Source organism: Arachis ipaensis, chromosome B06 (assembly GCF_000816755.2).
Source record: "Arachis ipaensis cultivar K30076 chromosome B06, Araip1.1, whole genome shotgun sequence".
Classification (NCBI taxonomy): domain Eukaryota; kingdom Viridiplantae; phylum Streptophyta; class Magnoliopsida; order Fabales; family Fabaceae; genus Arachis; species Arachis ipaensis.
Window position 1 is genome coordinate 31,387,709 of NC_029790.2, and position 12,129 is coordinate 31,399,837.

Sequence of the window (12,129 nt, forward strand, 5' to 3'; positions counted from 1 at the left end):
CTCGGGTATATCGCCGACATCCTCCTGCTGGACATAATCTGCCTCCTCCTCGGATTCAACGTGTAGCCTTTCCTTACGGGGTCTGACGTGCTCTCATCGAGGCATTGCAGCTCCTCCGAGGTCCCTCCTACCCCTCTCCCTCCTGGCAGGTCTTCGAATGTCTGGTCGCACCTCCCTGGCATGCCTACAGTGATCAGGTACATCTCGTGGAAGGTGGAGACATCCTTGGGCTGACTAGGTGTGGGCTGGACGTCATCAGGGAGGGTCGAAAGTCTGGGGTCATCAAGCACATCCTTCCCAGACAGATGTCTGACCCGACAGGCCTACTGGTACCAGACTCAGTACTCCTGTATCGGCCTGTTGTCGGCGGTAGGCTGAATGGAGATCATGTGGCCCTCCTCAAACCAGGCTCTGAAACCATCATACCACTCCTAAAGGCGAGTAGGCCGCCACACATCCTCTCCCCATCCAGTAGTGGTCAGAAACTTGTCGACATTAACCAAACCGCTAGGAACTGGCTGCTCACCTCTAAACTGTCGTTTCAACCGATGGGCCTGGTGAAACTCCATAATATTGAAGCATACCAGGGGGACAACAGACAACCAAGTCTTCCACTCCCCACCGGACCTCACTCAATCCAAAATAATGTCATTCAATCTAGGATCGACATACGACATCCACCGAAATTGCATAACTAAGTGGCATAGGCTCATCAGAAGTAGTTTATACGATAATTGTACTCAAATGTTTCATATTAAAGTAAGGAAAAAATAAAGGTATACCTCGTCCAAATGCAGTCGATCTAGCGCCGTACGCCAATGGAGGACTCTCTGTGCATAGTGGTCCCTAATCTGTTGGGTCATCCCGATCAACCTGTTAACATACGCAGTAATCAAATTGTGTCAATCCGTGTAGGTAAAACTTGAATTGAATAAATAAAAATTGACAAGAACATTAAACGATAACAATTGCCTCACTACTAGAGGAAAGGTCATAATCTGCCTCTCCAGTGGACACCACTGTGGAATCCTGTGGTATATCCACGAGACTAGCAGCGGTGTACATCCGGCTATGTCCGTGGTGTCACAATGTGCTGCATGGCACAAGGAGTGGTACATCCATGCAAGCACAGCGGACCCCCATGATAGACCGCTACACCTCCCGAAGTCGGCCAACAGTGGAAACCATTTGATATGCACCTGATTGTTGGATTGTCGGTCATCAGGTAACCACCGATCAGTAGTATGATGTAACACTTAGTGTACTATCGGAGGGTGGTTGGATCCGTGGTACTCGGAGGCATGTGGCAGACTCTGTCCTGAAGTCATGTCATCTTAATGCTAAACGACTTCTTTCTTTGGGCACCTTGCTATGGACCATGGGGGTTTGGCACCCAAGAGCTCCTCCACGTACTCCCATGTCAGTCGCTGGTACCAAGTCTGGAAGTCATGCAGGCACCCACCCATTGGCTCCCCGTGTGTGTGTAGTCCGAGGTGGTACGCAATGTCCTGTAGGGTGATGTTGCACTCACCCCATGACTGGTGGAAAGTGTGGCTCTCTGGACGCCAGAGCTCCACGAATGCAGTGATTTGGGAGTTGTCAAACACAAAGTCCCTGAGCTGCACCTTGTCGCCAAACCCAACCTCCCTCAGATAAGGGACGACGACGTCCGAGGGTGCAAGTGTGTGACTAACCCGCCTAGGTAGTAACAGGCGAGGCCTCTGTTTAAAAGAAAAAATTTTATAAAGATTCGATTCCAAACTAAGTTCTCTAGTATGTCCAAATCTATTCTAACAAATCTAAAATGCAACTCAGATAAACATCACAACATAATGAATAGGTTACAAAACCAATACTTAAAAATCCTCTCCCAATTTAAAGAAAATGTTAACTAATAAATATATTTAATTACTAATCAAATCAAAGTAGTTAGTTATCTAACTTTCACTCTAAGTAAATTACACACCTAACTCATGTTACTAACTTGCCAACTAACCTAAATTGTGTTACCTCAATATCATCCAGTCTACTCATGTATTAAAACACTAACTCTGTAAAAGCTCTCCAAATAAAATCGCATACACTTAATAATTTAAATAATAAAGATAACACTAACTTCATAGTCGATAGCTCCCGCAATGTGCCAACTAGCGTTGAGGCGGTTGATGTCAGGGTCTCGTGCGTCTGTGCGTGCGTCTCTGCGTACCATAACTTCTGGGAAACTAAAAAATATAAACAAAATGGTGCCAGAAAGAGAGAAATGAGAGAAATGTGGGGTTAGGGGTGTATGATTAAAGTTTTACTTATTACTTTTATTAAATTAATTTTAATTAATTTTACTAAAATAAAAGTTAGGCGAGCTAATTGGTGGCATCACCAATCTCTCATAAAACGAGACAAACTAACATTTTAAATCTGATTTATTTTGACGGATTATGCCGGCCTGCCCTATTTTTTGGACAAGTCTTTGACGGGACAGGATGAGACAAACTACCCACTTTGACACCCCTTCTTCGTGCAACAGTAGAACCTCTGATGGAGTATGTAAATTGCATCAAATTCAAAAGGAAGCAAACCGAAGGGAACGGGAGATTCTGTTGATTTATTTTGGGTGGAAGAATCAATCATCAGTTATGACTAATTAATCCTGTTGCAAATTTATTGATTGCTGTTTGGTCTGTACAACAAAGATCCGTAACTACACTAGTCAAAGAAAAAATCCTACTTATCTTTGCAACTAATCAATCCTTCTTATGATTAATCATAGATAAATGAAAATGCTCACGAACCTAAATTTTTCATAGTTGATCTGTGCTTATTTTAATGCTTTATCCCTTGTTTAGACTACCAGTAACAAATTTCATTGAATTGATAAATGATATAAAGATTTTAATAAACTTGCCTAAACATTGAAACCACCTTTCAACGGTTCAACCCAAACATAACATTCGGCAAATTTTGAACTCCTATAGGTAATAATGATTCTATCTCCTAGACATCGTTTCTTCATAATTAATCCCCAACATTATCTTTTCTGTTCTCAACTAAATTATACAATTGCTATAAAGCACTTCACTTTTATCTCCTTGTAAACTCATGCAAAGCCTAAGTACAGCCACTTACTCTAGCTAATCGTGATGAGAATAATCCATAGTTTCACCGTTGCGAAGGTGAAGAGCAAGTGAATCCCCACTATTCTTGCCCTCTCTACCTACTACTGAAAATTGGCCACTAGCTCTGATTAAAATACTCATCATACTACATTTTTTTCTGAAACCAGTTGCAAAACTTAGTGCTACTCCATCTTTCCAATAGTCCACATTTCTCATCAAGTATATACACTGTCAAATAAAACCTATAAAGAAATTCCAATTTGTTTTTTCAAGGAAAAATAAAAGAAACTATCCTAGCAGTGGGTTCTTGTAATAACAAACCGCTGTATAAGCCAAATAAATTGAAGAGCCTTCTGCTGTACCAAGACCACCCAAGACATTCATCGAATAGATTTAAAAAATTGGAACCATCTTCATCCATTATTGTACAAAGAAATAGTGGAAGGAATGTACCAATTCATGCTTACATCAGTGTGACAGAATCAGATAACAAGACTTCAAGATTACAATATAACTTCCGAATAATTCTAATCCAAAGTTAATATACAAACCTTAATTGCAAAAAATATCTGGAAACAAGAACCAACGTCTCCTATGTCAGTATTCACATAATATAAAAATACATTCAATATGCCGAGGCCACTTACTAAACCTCCAACAGCATTGAAAACACACGACAACCACGCAAGAATCAATAGACTCTACCTACTCTGGACCTTGCATAGGAACCATCATATGTTGACCCTGAGATAGAAGGTCCAAAATAAAGTGAGAATTACTGTCATGTAAATTGATTATTTGTGCTAATAAAAATTCCTTAAACCAAATAAGATGCAACATACGAACCAGAGGAAAAGAAAAAAGAGAAATACAAAAGATTATATAAATAATTACATGCTAAATTATCCCACGTTGAGTAAAAATAGACTAAATTTGGTACTCATTACTCAAACAGTTAATCATGAGAGACTCCCACCCCATAGAACTACATGAACACTACTCTCAACCATTCATGTCTTCAGAGAGCCAGCTAATGGAAATAAAGCAGAAGCTGGAAACGAGCAAAAGCAAGGAATGGGCTATGAAGGATAAAAAAAAGTCACCTGAAGTGGCTAATCAGTTTGCACCATAGTATATGCAAACTTCATTAAGGACAATATTATATCTGACATCAAGTAATACTCAATTCAATCCACAAGACTCTACCAACAAAATAGCTTATTCTTGTTTGGTTGGCCAATTGCCCTATGGGCTTGAGTAACGTAGCTAAAACATCCACATAAAACCAACTAAATAGAGTTTATTTTGAAATTACACCACCTCTTAGCCCTTTAATAAGAGTTTTCTTTTTTTAAGCACCATAAAAACCAAGCCAAATATTAAAGAATAACTTTCAATTTTTATATCTATGAAAAACTATTTTGTTTTAAAAAAAGAAAGTCCTTAGAAAGGAAGTCTTTGAGAAATCCAGCATTCACAATATTCGTTAAATTTTGATGAATAGGAAATCATATAGCATAAGATACTAATATCAACTTAGACCCACAATTCGCCAGCAGCAATAATCTTTTAACACAACCTAGAAAGAATTTCCCAAGTATTGTTACTTGTTAAAGAAAGCCAAGTTAAACTAGCTAAGCATCTCCCTCAGAAAATTTGTACCATAACAACATGAGCAAGGAATGAAGCTCCAATTATTCAAGAAGAAAATAGTAAAAAAGGAAAAGAATAAAAATTTGTTTCCTCTTTTGATAAAACAGGAAATGAAAACAAAAACCACCACAAATCCTTAAGTATTTTTAACTTTATCCTATCTATACAAAAATCATTATCTGAAACTTACTTTTGCCATAAACAAAAACACATCAATTATTATAAAGTAATACTTTGAAAATCAAATATCTCATAAGTTAAACCAAACATACAAAACACTAATCAACATTATAGTCCAAACTAATGATTAATGTGCTGATGCCAATAGCATCACCATTATCTGAATTGCTAATTTTGTAAAAGAAATTTAAATAATATAAGATCCAGAGCAGCTTTCAGCAACTCATGGTGCCCCAACCAAGTCTAGAGAAAACTACCCTTCAAAGATGGACCACGCATTAAATAATCCAAGTCCATAAAAAGAAAACCTAGAAAGTAGACAACCCATAAACCAGACAACTTTTCATCAAGGACTTTAATGAGTGCATTGATATGTGCTACCAACCAAAAGTAGCCACCTCGCAGTCAAGAATTATCAGGCATTAATTCTAAGATAGACTGTTTCAGTGACCAGTATCTCTTATGATATGAAATCAAAATGGTAATAAAACCAATATTTGTGGAAAATTTCAACAAAATTCTCTTCAAACCTATAACATTATGTGAATGGAAGTATCAACAACTCATGGATTGCTTTTCTGTCCAGAAGAATATTGTTTATGCCTCTCAGGTGATACCCAATCTTAATTATAATTACGAAATTTGTTACTAAAGATCATACTAGAAATTATTACATGCATACTAGATTTCGATCTATGTTAAGGGTTTTGAACATAAAGGAGAACTAATCTGGATTGCTAAATTTGGCGAACTTACTTTTCAAAGCATATTGAATATAAGAGGGAAAAAGAATGCTGGAGAGTAAAGGGTGGGGAAAAGCTTTCACTACAGCTGTATTGTGTGATACAAGGCAGGGAACTGAGAGAATAGCTGACAGAGGCCTCAGAAAGGAAGAGATAGAGCCCAAGAAAACCATATTAAGCCATTCCAGCTAGAAGATATACCAATGATACTTATGATACAAAATAAATAAAGTCTCATATTTGAAGTGGGTTGATGGGTTTTGATTTGCTCAGGTACTATAAGATTTTTACAATTCACTTATTACTGAAAAGAAAACTATTAGTTCTAAGTTTCTTACACCGTATCTATTATTAATAATGTATTAACATTAATATACACCCTTAGTAACATATTCAGTAACTTCGCAATTAGCACCCTGCATAACAGCAACATAAAGTTTCATGATCTACTAACTACAATCTTGATGTTTGATGTTGATGTTTGACAGTCAATTTATTGCAGTTTCAAATCAGTTTGAAGAGCAAGCAGAGCATCATCATTTATCAGCATTCAACAAGAGTACATGACAGTGCAGAAGCACAGAAGAAAACCGTATACAACATTATACAGAGTAGTATTACCTGAGGGTTAGTGTAATTAACGCCTTGTGAGAAAGAACCTTGATGAGCAAGCTGTAAATTTCACAACAAACCATGACAACATCAGAACTCAGAAGTTTTGACATTCCAGCGATACAACAAGCATAGCAAGTATATTATGTGCTTGTGTGTATTCCACCTGAACATTAGGACTTGGTTGAACCTCTTTCTTAGCAGAAGCGTCTCCACCCTTTGCTGAACCCTTGGTGTCACCCTAAAACACCACAAGTTCAAAAATAAATAAGTAAATAAAATTAAAAAGCGAACAGATATCAATCCAAAGGAAGAAATATTGATATTACCTCCATCTGCAGCATTCCCAATCAACCACGGTCAAATCCATATCACCGAAGGGGGGTTGCACCATGAGTGAAGAACAAAGTTAGACAGTAGGAAAATCAAAACGTGCCATATAGCAACATCTTTACATGACCCCGTACGCGTGTTCCTCAGAACAGAGCTTCTTGGGGACCAGATAAACTTCGCAAGTAAACCGAAGGTAAAAAAAAGAAAGCTGTAAATTCAGAATTACCTCTCTGTATCTTGTGAGGTAAATCTTCAAGGGATCAATATAATCCTCGAAACCGAGAGTCGCCATTGCCCAGAGCAAATCATCACCGTTAATAGTCTTCCTCTTCTCTCTCTGGCACTTATCAGAGGCCCTACATCATTCAACACCCTCGCAATTAAAGTACAAAAGAAAAATTAAATTAAATTAACAGTGAAACAAAAGAAAAAAAGAAAAAAAAAGTACTCGCTGGTGATGAAGCTGATAAACTCGGAGACGCATTCCTGAACAGTTTCTTTGGCATCCTTGGCGATTTTTCCGTTGGCGGGAAGCGCCTTCTTCATGATGCGGCTGATGTTAGCGATGGGAAGGAACCTGTCCTGCTCCCTTATGTTGGAGCGAGGGCTATGGTCACCGCTCTCGTGGCTTCCGCCGCCTGGGCTCGCCGGACCGTCGGCCATGATCGCCGGAACCCTAATCTGAGAAACGAATCGGATAACACGAAAGACATGGTGAAAACTATGAAAAACGAAATAGGAAACAGAAAAAAAAAGAGTAGAAGAAAACCCTAGGTGCGAGGTGGACGCGAAACCCTAAAGAGAGAAAGAGAGAGGGAAAGGGACGATGATGGTTGTGGTGGATGATTATGACTGTGATAAACTGAAATACCTGGTTTGGGTGCTGGGAAATGTTTATGGAATTTTTGTATTTGGCGGGAGAGAGATCCGGTGAGAAATGGGAGAGGAATCGGACGCTGGAGAAGAAAGGAAGAAGGAAACGATTGAGATCAGAGAATGAAGCCTATCACCACCGTCCGTTTTCTTTATATTGCCCTCCCTTTTCGCTTTTTCCCTTCTTCCCCCCTTCCTTCTCTTTTTATTTTCTCTCTCCTCTATCTTTTCTATTTTTTTTTTTAATAATTATTGTTGTTTTCTTTAACTTTTCTTGTATTAACTTTCAAGATTCAACTGCCCCTGCCTAAAAAATTTATTACTGGCATTTACTTGTAGTACTTATTTTTAATTTATTACTGATCATGTGTGGTGTGTTCAACAATACTTTATTTTCATGATGAATAAATGATGGACTTAATTTAAACAGATTAGTAAAGAATTAATGACTTCAAACATATAAGATGCAAATAGAAAAATATAAAATGAAATGATTTTTTAATTAAAAAAAAGTTTTCATATTTCAAGATGTTATTGTGCTGGAAATTTTATTATATTTTATTTTATTTTATTTTTGATGAGGTGTTTGATTTGACCACGTGTTGTGCCTGCTGTGTGCCTTTTGGCTTTTAGGTTTGGCGGTGGTTTATATTGGTTGTATGGTTTTGATAACCACAGCTTTTGTATATTTGTGGAAAGAAAAAAGTGACGGTTCTTTACAGTGACCTTGTGTAAGTTGTGTTTCAGTTAACGCTAGTCAATTTTCAGAATTAAAATTTAAAACAAGCAGTTAACTTTTTATTTATTTTTTTACACAGTTCCAGTTTAAATCAGCCTTGAGATTCCCAGTTTCACAAACATAACTAAACCAACTATGATTTCTTTTGGCGTGTTTCTTGTGCAAAAATTGTTCATGAACTCCGATTATATGTATGTGCTTCTCTTCTGCTTTAATCTTTTTCCATGGCCAAAAGCGTTTTTACTTCTATAAAACTTGTTTACTTGTACAATGAAAGAATTGTGGTTACAAAATTGACCCTTCCGAAGATTATTGAATGAAATTTATTTAAATAGTTGTATTGTATATATTCCCTGCTTCTTTGGTCCGTAACTCAAGTATGAGATTCTACAATGGCTACAACCTTACTCCAGAAGGAGGAATACGATTCTGTCTGGCTTGATGCCCTGCAAACACGTAGCAAATCAAGAATGAAAAGTGTCCATTTACATGTAAAAACAATGTAGCAGCTACTTTATTTGGCAATTCAGTTAAATAAATACGACGTCATTGATGCATTTCCTTCTAATCCAGAACGCATTATCACTCGAATATACATAATACATACACATTGTTGTTTTGGAGGAATCAATCCTGGACCAAATATGAACAAACTAAAGGCCTCCCCCACACAGGAAAGCAAGGATAGAAAAATCAAATAAGACAGAAATAAATAACTTGTAAAAATCAATAGATTTATCTTGCGGTTGGGCGTGCAATGGATTCATCAATTGAGAGGTAACTCTCAGTGGCACCTAGATCCATTGAACCTATGTTCACGGAAGAGTGGAAAGAATTTCTTGACAAGCCACGTGAATTGCTTTCAGCCTCTCTCTCAATAGCTATTGCATCTTGGATCTCCTTCAGAACTTCAGAAATCGATGGCCTCATATATCCATGAGGTTGAACACACATCAATGCTTTCTCTGCTATTTTCCACATTGATTGTAGGTCGTAATCATTCCTTAGCATGGGGTCAATAATTCCTTGTATGTCACCACTCTCAATGTGAAATTTTGCCTGTGAAACATACAAGTTAAACAATCAACACAAATTTAGTTCGTGTTTCCTTTGTAATCTTGTATTATCATCTAATCAAATATTGATGTTTATATGACTTTAAAAATAGTTAACATCTGCATAGTTTATTCAAAATGTTCCTTAGCTTGTCACACTCAATATTTTCCAGTATTTTATAAGTTTACACATTCAATCTAATGCATGTTATTTTGATTTTTCAATGTTGTATATGTAAATACTGCACATATTATTTCAAAAGGGTAAAGTGTTGTTTTGGTCCTCAACGTTTGGGGTGAATTTTATTTTGGTCCTTAACTTTTTAATCGTCCTATTTTTATTCCAAAACGTTTAAAATAGTATCAATGTTATCCCACCGTCAAATCTCTCACTAACAATTAATGAAATTAATGTACTGTTAATAATATTTTTGTTAAAGCTACGGTTGCTTAACTCCTTCTCCTACCTTCACCTCCTCAACAAGCCCAAATCCTATTTTCCTACTCCCTTCTTCTTCTTTCTTTTACACTAAACTCCCTTCTTCTTTCTTTTACATTATTCAGTGTAAAAGAAAGAAGAAGGGAATAGAAAAATAGGATTTAGGTTTGTTGAGAGGGTAAATGTGGGAGGGGGAATTAAACAAACGTAGCTTAACAAAAACATTATTAATAATAGTACATCAATTTTCGTTTAGTGTTAGTGAATGATTTGACGTTATTAATAATAGTACATCAATTTTCGTTTAGTGTTAGTAAATGATTTGACGGTGGGATAATATTGATGTCATTTTAAAAGTTTTGAGATGAAAATAGGATTATTAAAACGTTAGGAATCAAAATAGGATTTACTCTAAATATTGAGGACCAACACAGTACTTTACCCATTTCAAAATTATGCTTATAGAGAAATTTAAACTCACCCACTGGACTATGTTTCGGCAGTTAACACCAAAGTTTTCATTTGATATTGCTTCTTGTCCAGATATGAGTTCAAGAAGAATTACACCAAAACTATAAACATCGCTCTTGTCAGTCAGTTGCTGGGAGATATAGTACCTATTCAAGAAAAGTTTACATGACAATCCTGAAGTAATTGGGACCTTAGACACAACCAGATAATTAGTTATCCAAAACTAAACACACAAATTTATGGAAAATAGATGAAGGCCTTACTCAGGATCAAGATATCCTACTGTCCCCCGAACTATGCTAGAAACATGGGAAACGCCATCAACAGCAAGTTTTGAAAGACCAAAATCTGAGACCTTAGCTCTCATTTGCTTGTCAAGAAGAATATTGCTGCTTTTTACATCTCTATGGATAACAACAGGAACACAACCCGTATGAAGGTATTCAATCCCTGAACAAACAAATAAATAAAACAATTAATGTCATTATGAAATGGTTGTCTTATCAGAGAAGGACCACTCAACCGAAACTTCAAAGAAAAAGTTAAAAGTATTGTTATAATGCTATCTTAATTATGGATACACTAGCATTATAATTTGTAACCTTTTGCAGCATCTTCTGCAACCTCAAGCCGCTTAATCCAATTGATACTCCGTCCATGCGTTAATGGACCTACAAGAAGTCAGAGATAATTCAACATATGGACTTATATGCTCCTTGATAGAGTCATGTAGGCTTACCATAGAGATGTTCCTTGAGAGTTCCATTGTGCATGAATTCATAAATGAGCATGCTACTATCTTCCTCCCGGCAATACCCAAGAAGCTGTACCAAATTTCTGTGATGTATTCTTGAAAGAAGTGTCACCTGGATCAAAGGAAAATATCAACTATAATATTGTTTTGGTAAAGGACATAAAACATAATATGAATATCGTTTCAATGACAACAGATTTTAGTAAGAACATTCAGCTAATTTTATCTACATTACCAAATGAAGCATCACAAAAATATAATGTCTCTAAAGCAAAATAGCAAATATGAATTATTATTTATTAGAGAAGCCTATTAATGCAGGAGGGATACCTCATTGGAGAACTCTCGCTTGCCTTGATAGGAATTATTGGTCAAAACTTTTACAGCTATCTCTTTTCCATCTTTCAGTTTCCCGTAGTACACAACTCCAAAACCACCAGAACCAATCTTTTTCTCAAAATTATTTGTGGCATTTAAAATTTCGGAAAAACTGAAGCAGTGAGCAGTTTCTGCAGGATCATCATTTTTCCAGGAAGCCAGCTTTTGAGTAGGGAGAGAAGAGTTGTGATCTATTAACAATATAAAGAAATAAATCATGTCGTACAAACTCAGATATATGACAGACACAACAAAAATATCTTCATTTTGGAATCCTACCTTGCTCAAAATACCTTCTATTTCCTTTACGCATAAACAAGTAAGATATAATAGTGGCCAATAATAGAACAGAAGCCCCCACTGTGGAACCAATAATAACATACGTTTTGCCCTCTATTCTTTTCCCCGTGTGAAGATTAATGTTTCCAGAGTAGCTGTTGAATACGGAAATAACAAGATAGTTCATCATGCTATTTTAAAAGTATTCACTTTATGGTTTCTTCTGTAAATGTTGCATGGTTTCACCATCAGAGAAAAATAAAATGTTGCACTTATTTATCTTGTTTCAGTAGGCAAGTTAAAGCAGTACTCACTCTAAAACCAAATCTTTGCTCAGAAGAGCAGATGGTATTGTTCCAGATAACAAATTATTTTGCACATACCTGTGAAAATCATAATTAATAAATATATCAAATAATAATTGAACAAGTTTGAAGGATAGTCACTTGAGCATTAAGCATACATGACTGCAGTATTTTCTCAGATATTTAACATAACAACTTACAG

General features: G+C 36.5%; 3 protein-coding genes across 5 annotated transcripts in view; all 3 read right to left on the minus strand.

Annotated features, from left to right (window-relative positions):
- The window catches only part of LOC110263280 (protein MAIN-LIKE 1-like), a 4,585-nt gene extending 2,305 nt beyond the window's left edge, over positions 1–2,280 (minus strand). Inside the window, exons 1-2 of one of the 2 annotated variants that reach the window (XM_021104374.1) lie at positions 2,117–2,280; positions 950–1,721 (exon numbers count right to left, since the gene is read on the minus strand). In XM_021104374.1, the coding sequence (XP_020960033.1) occupies positions 1,341–1,721; positions 2,117–2,209 (474 nt within the window). In that variant the 5' untranslated portion in view covers positions 2,210–2,280 and the 3' untranslated portion in view covers positions 950–1,340. Of the gene's footprint in view, positions 1–949; positions 1,722–2,116 lie in introns of those variants that run through there. The other variant, XR_002348634.1, reaches the window with a different exon arrangement.
- Positions 3,502–7,705, minus strand: LOC107648669 (nuclear transcription factor Y subunit B-10). 2 transcript variants are annotated; one of them, XM_016352476.1, is made up of 7 exons: positions 7,506–7,705; positions 7,083–7,315; positions 6,861–6,990; positions 6,631–6,636; positions 6,468–6,542; positions 6,311–6,361; positions 3,502–3,857 (listed from the first exon to the last, which is right to left on the minus strand). In XM_016352476.1, the coding sequence occupies exons 2-7, from the start codon at positions 7,295–7,297 to the stop codon at positions 3,819–3,821; spliced, it is 516 nt and encodes a 171-aa protein (XP_016207962.1). In that variant the 5' UTR covers positions 7,298–7,315; positions 7,506–7,705; the 3' UTR covers positions 3,502–3,818. The 2 variants fall into 2 exon arrangements, with proteins under 2 accessions (XP_016207962.1, XP_020960034.1); XM_021104375.1 differs by having other exon boundaries at positions 7,404–7,629.
- LOC107648668 (probable LRR receptor-like serine/threonine-protein kinase At1g67720) overlaps positions 8,737–12,129 on the minus strand; it is a gene marked incomplete in the record, with an annotated part of 6,396 nt that continues 3,003 nt past the window's right edge. Inside the window, 7 exon segments of the mRNA XM_016352475.2 lie at positions 8,737–9,305; positions 10,222–10,357; positions 10,475–10,661; positions 10,814–10,882; positions 10,951–11,077; positions 11,296–11,534; positions 11,623–11,777. Coding sequence (XP_016207961.1) covers positions 8,982–9,305; positions 10,222–10,357; positions 10,475–10,661; positions 10,814–10,882; positions 10,951–11,077; positions 11,296–11,534; positions 11,623–11,777 — 1,237 coding nt within the window.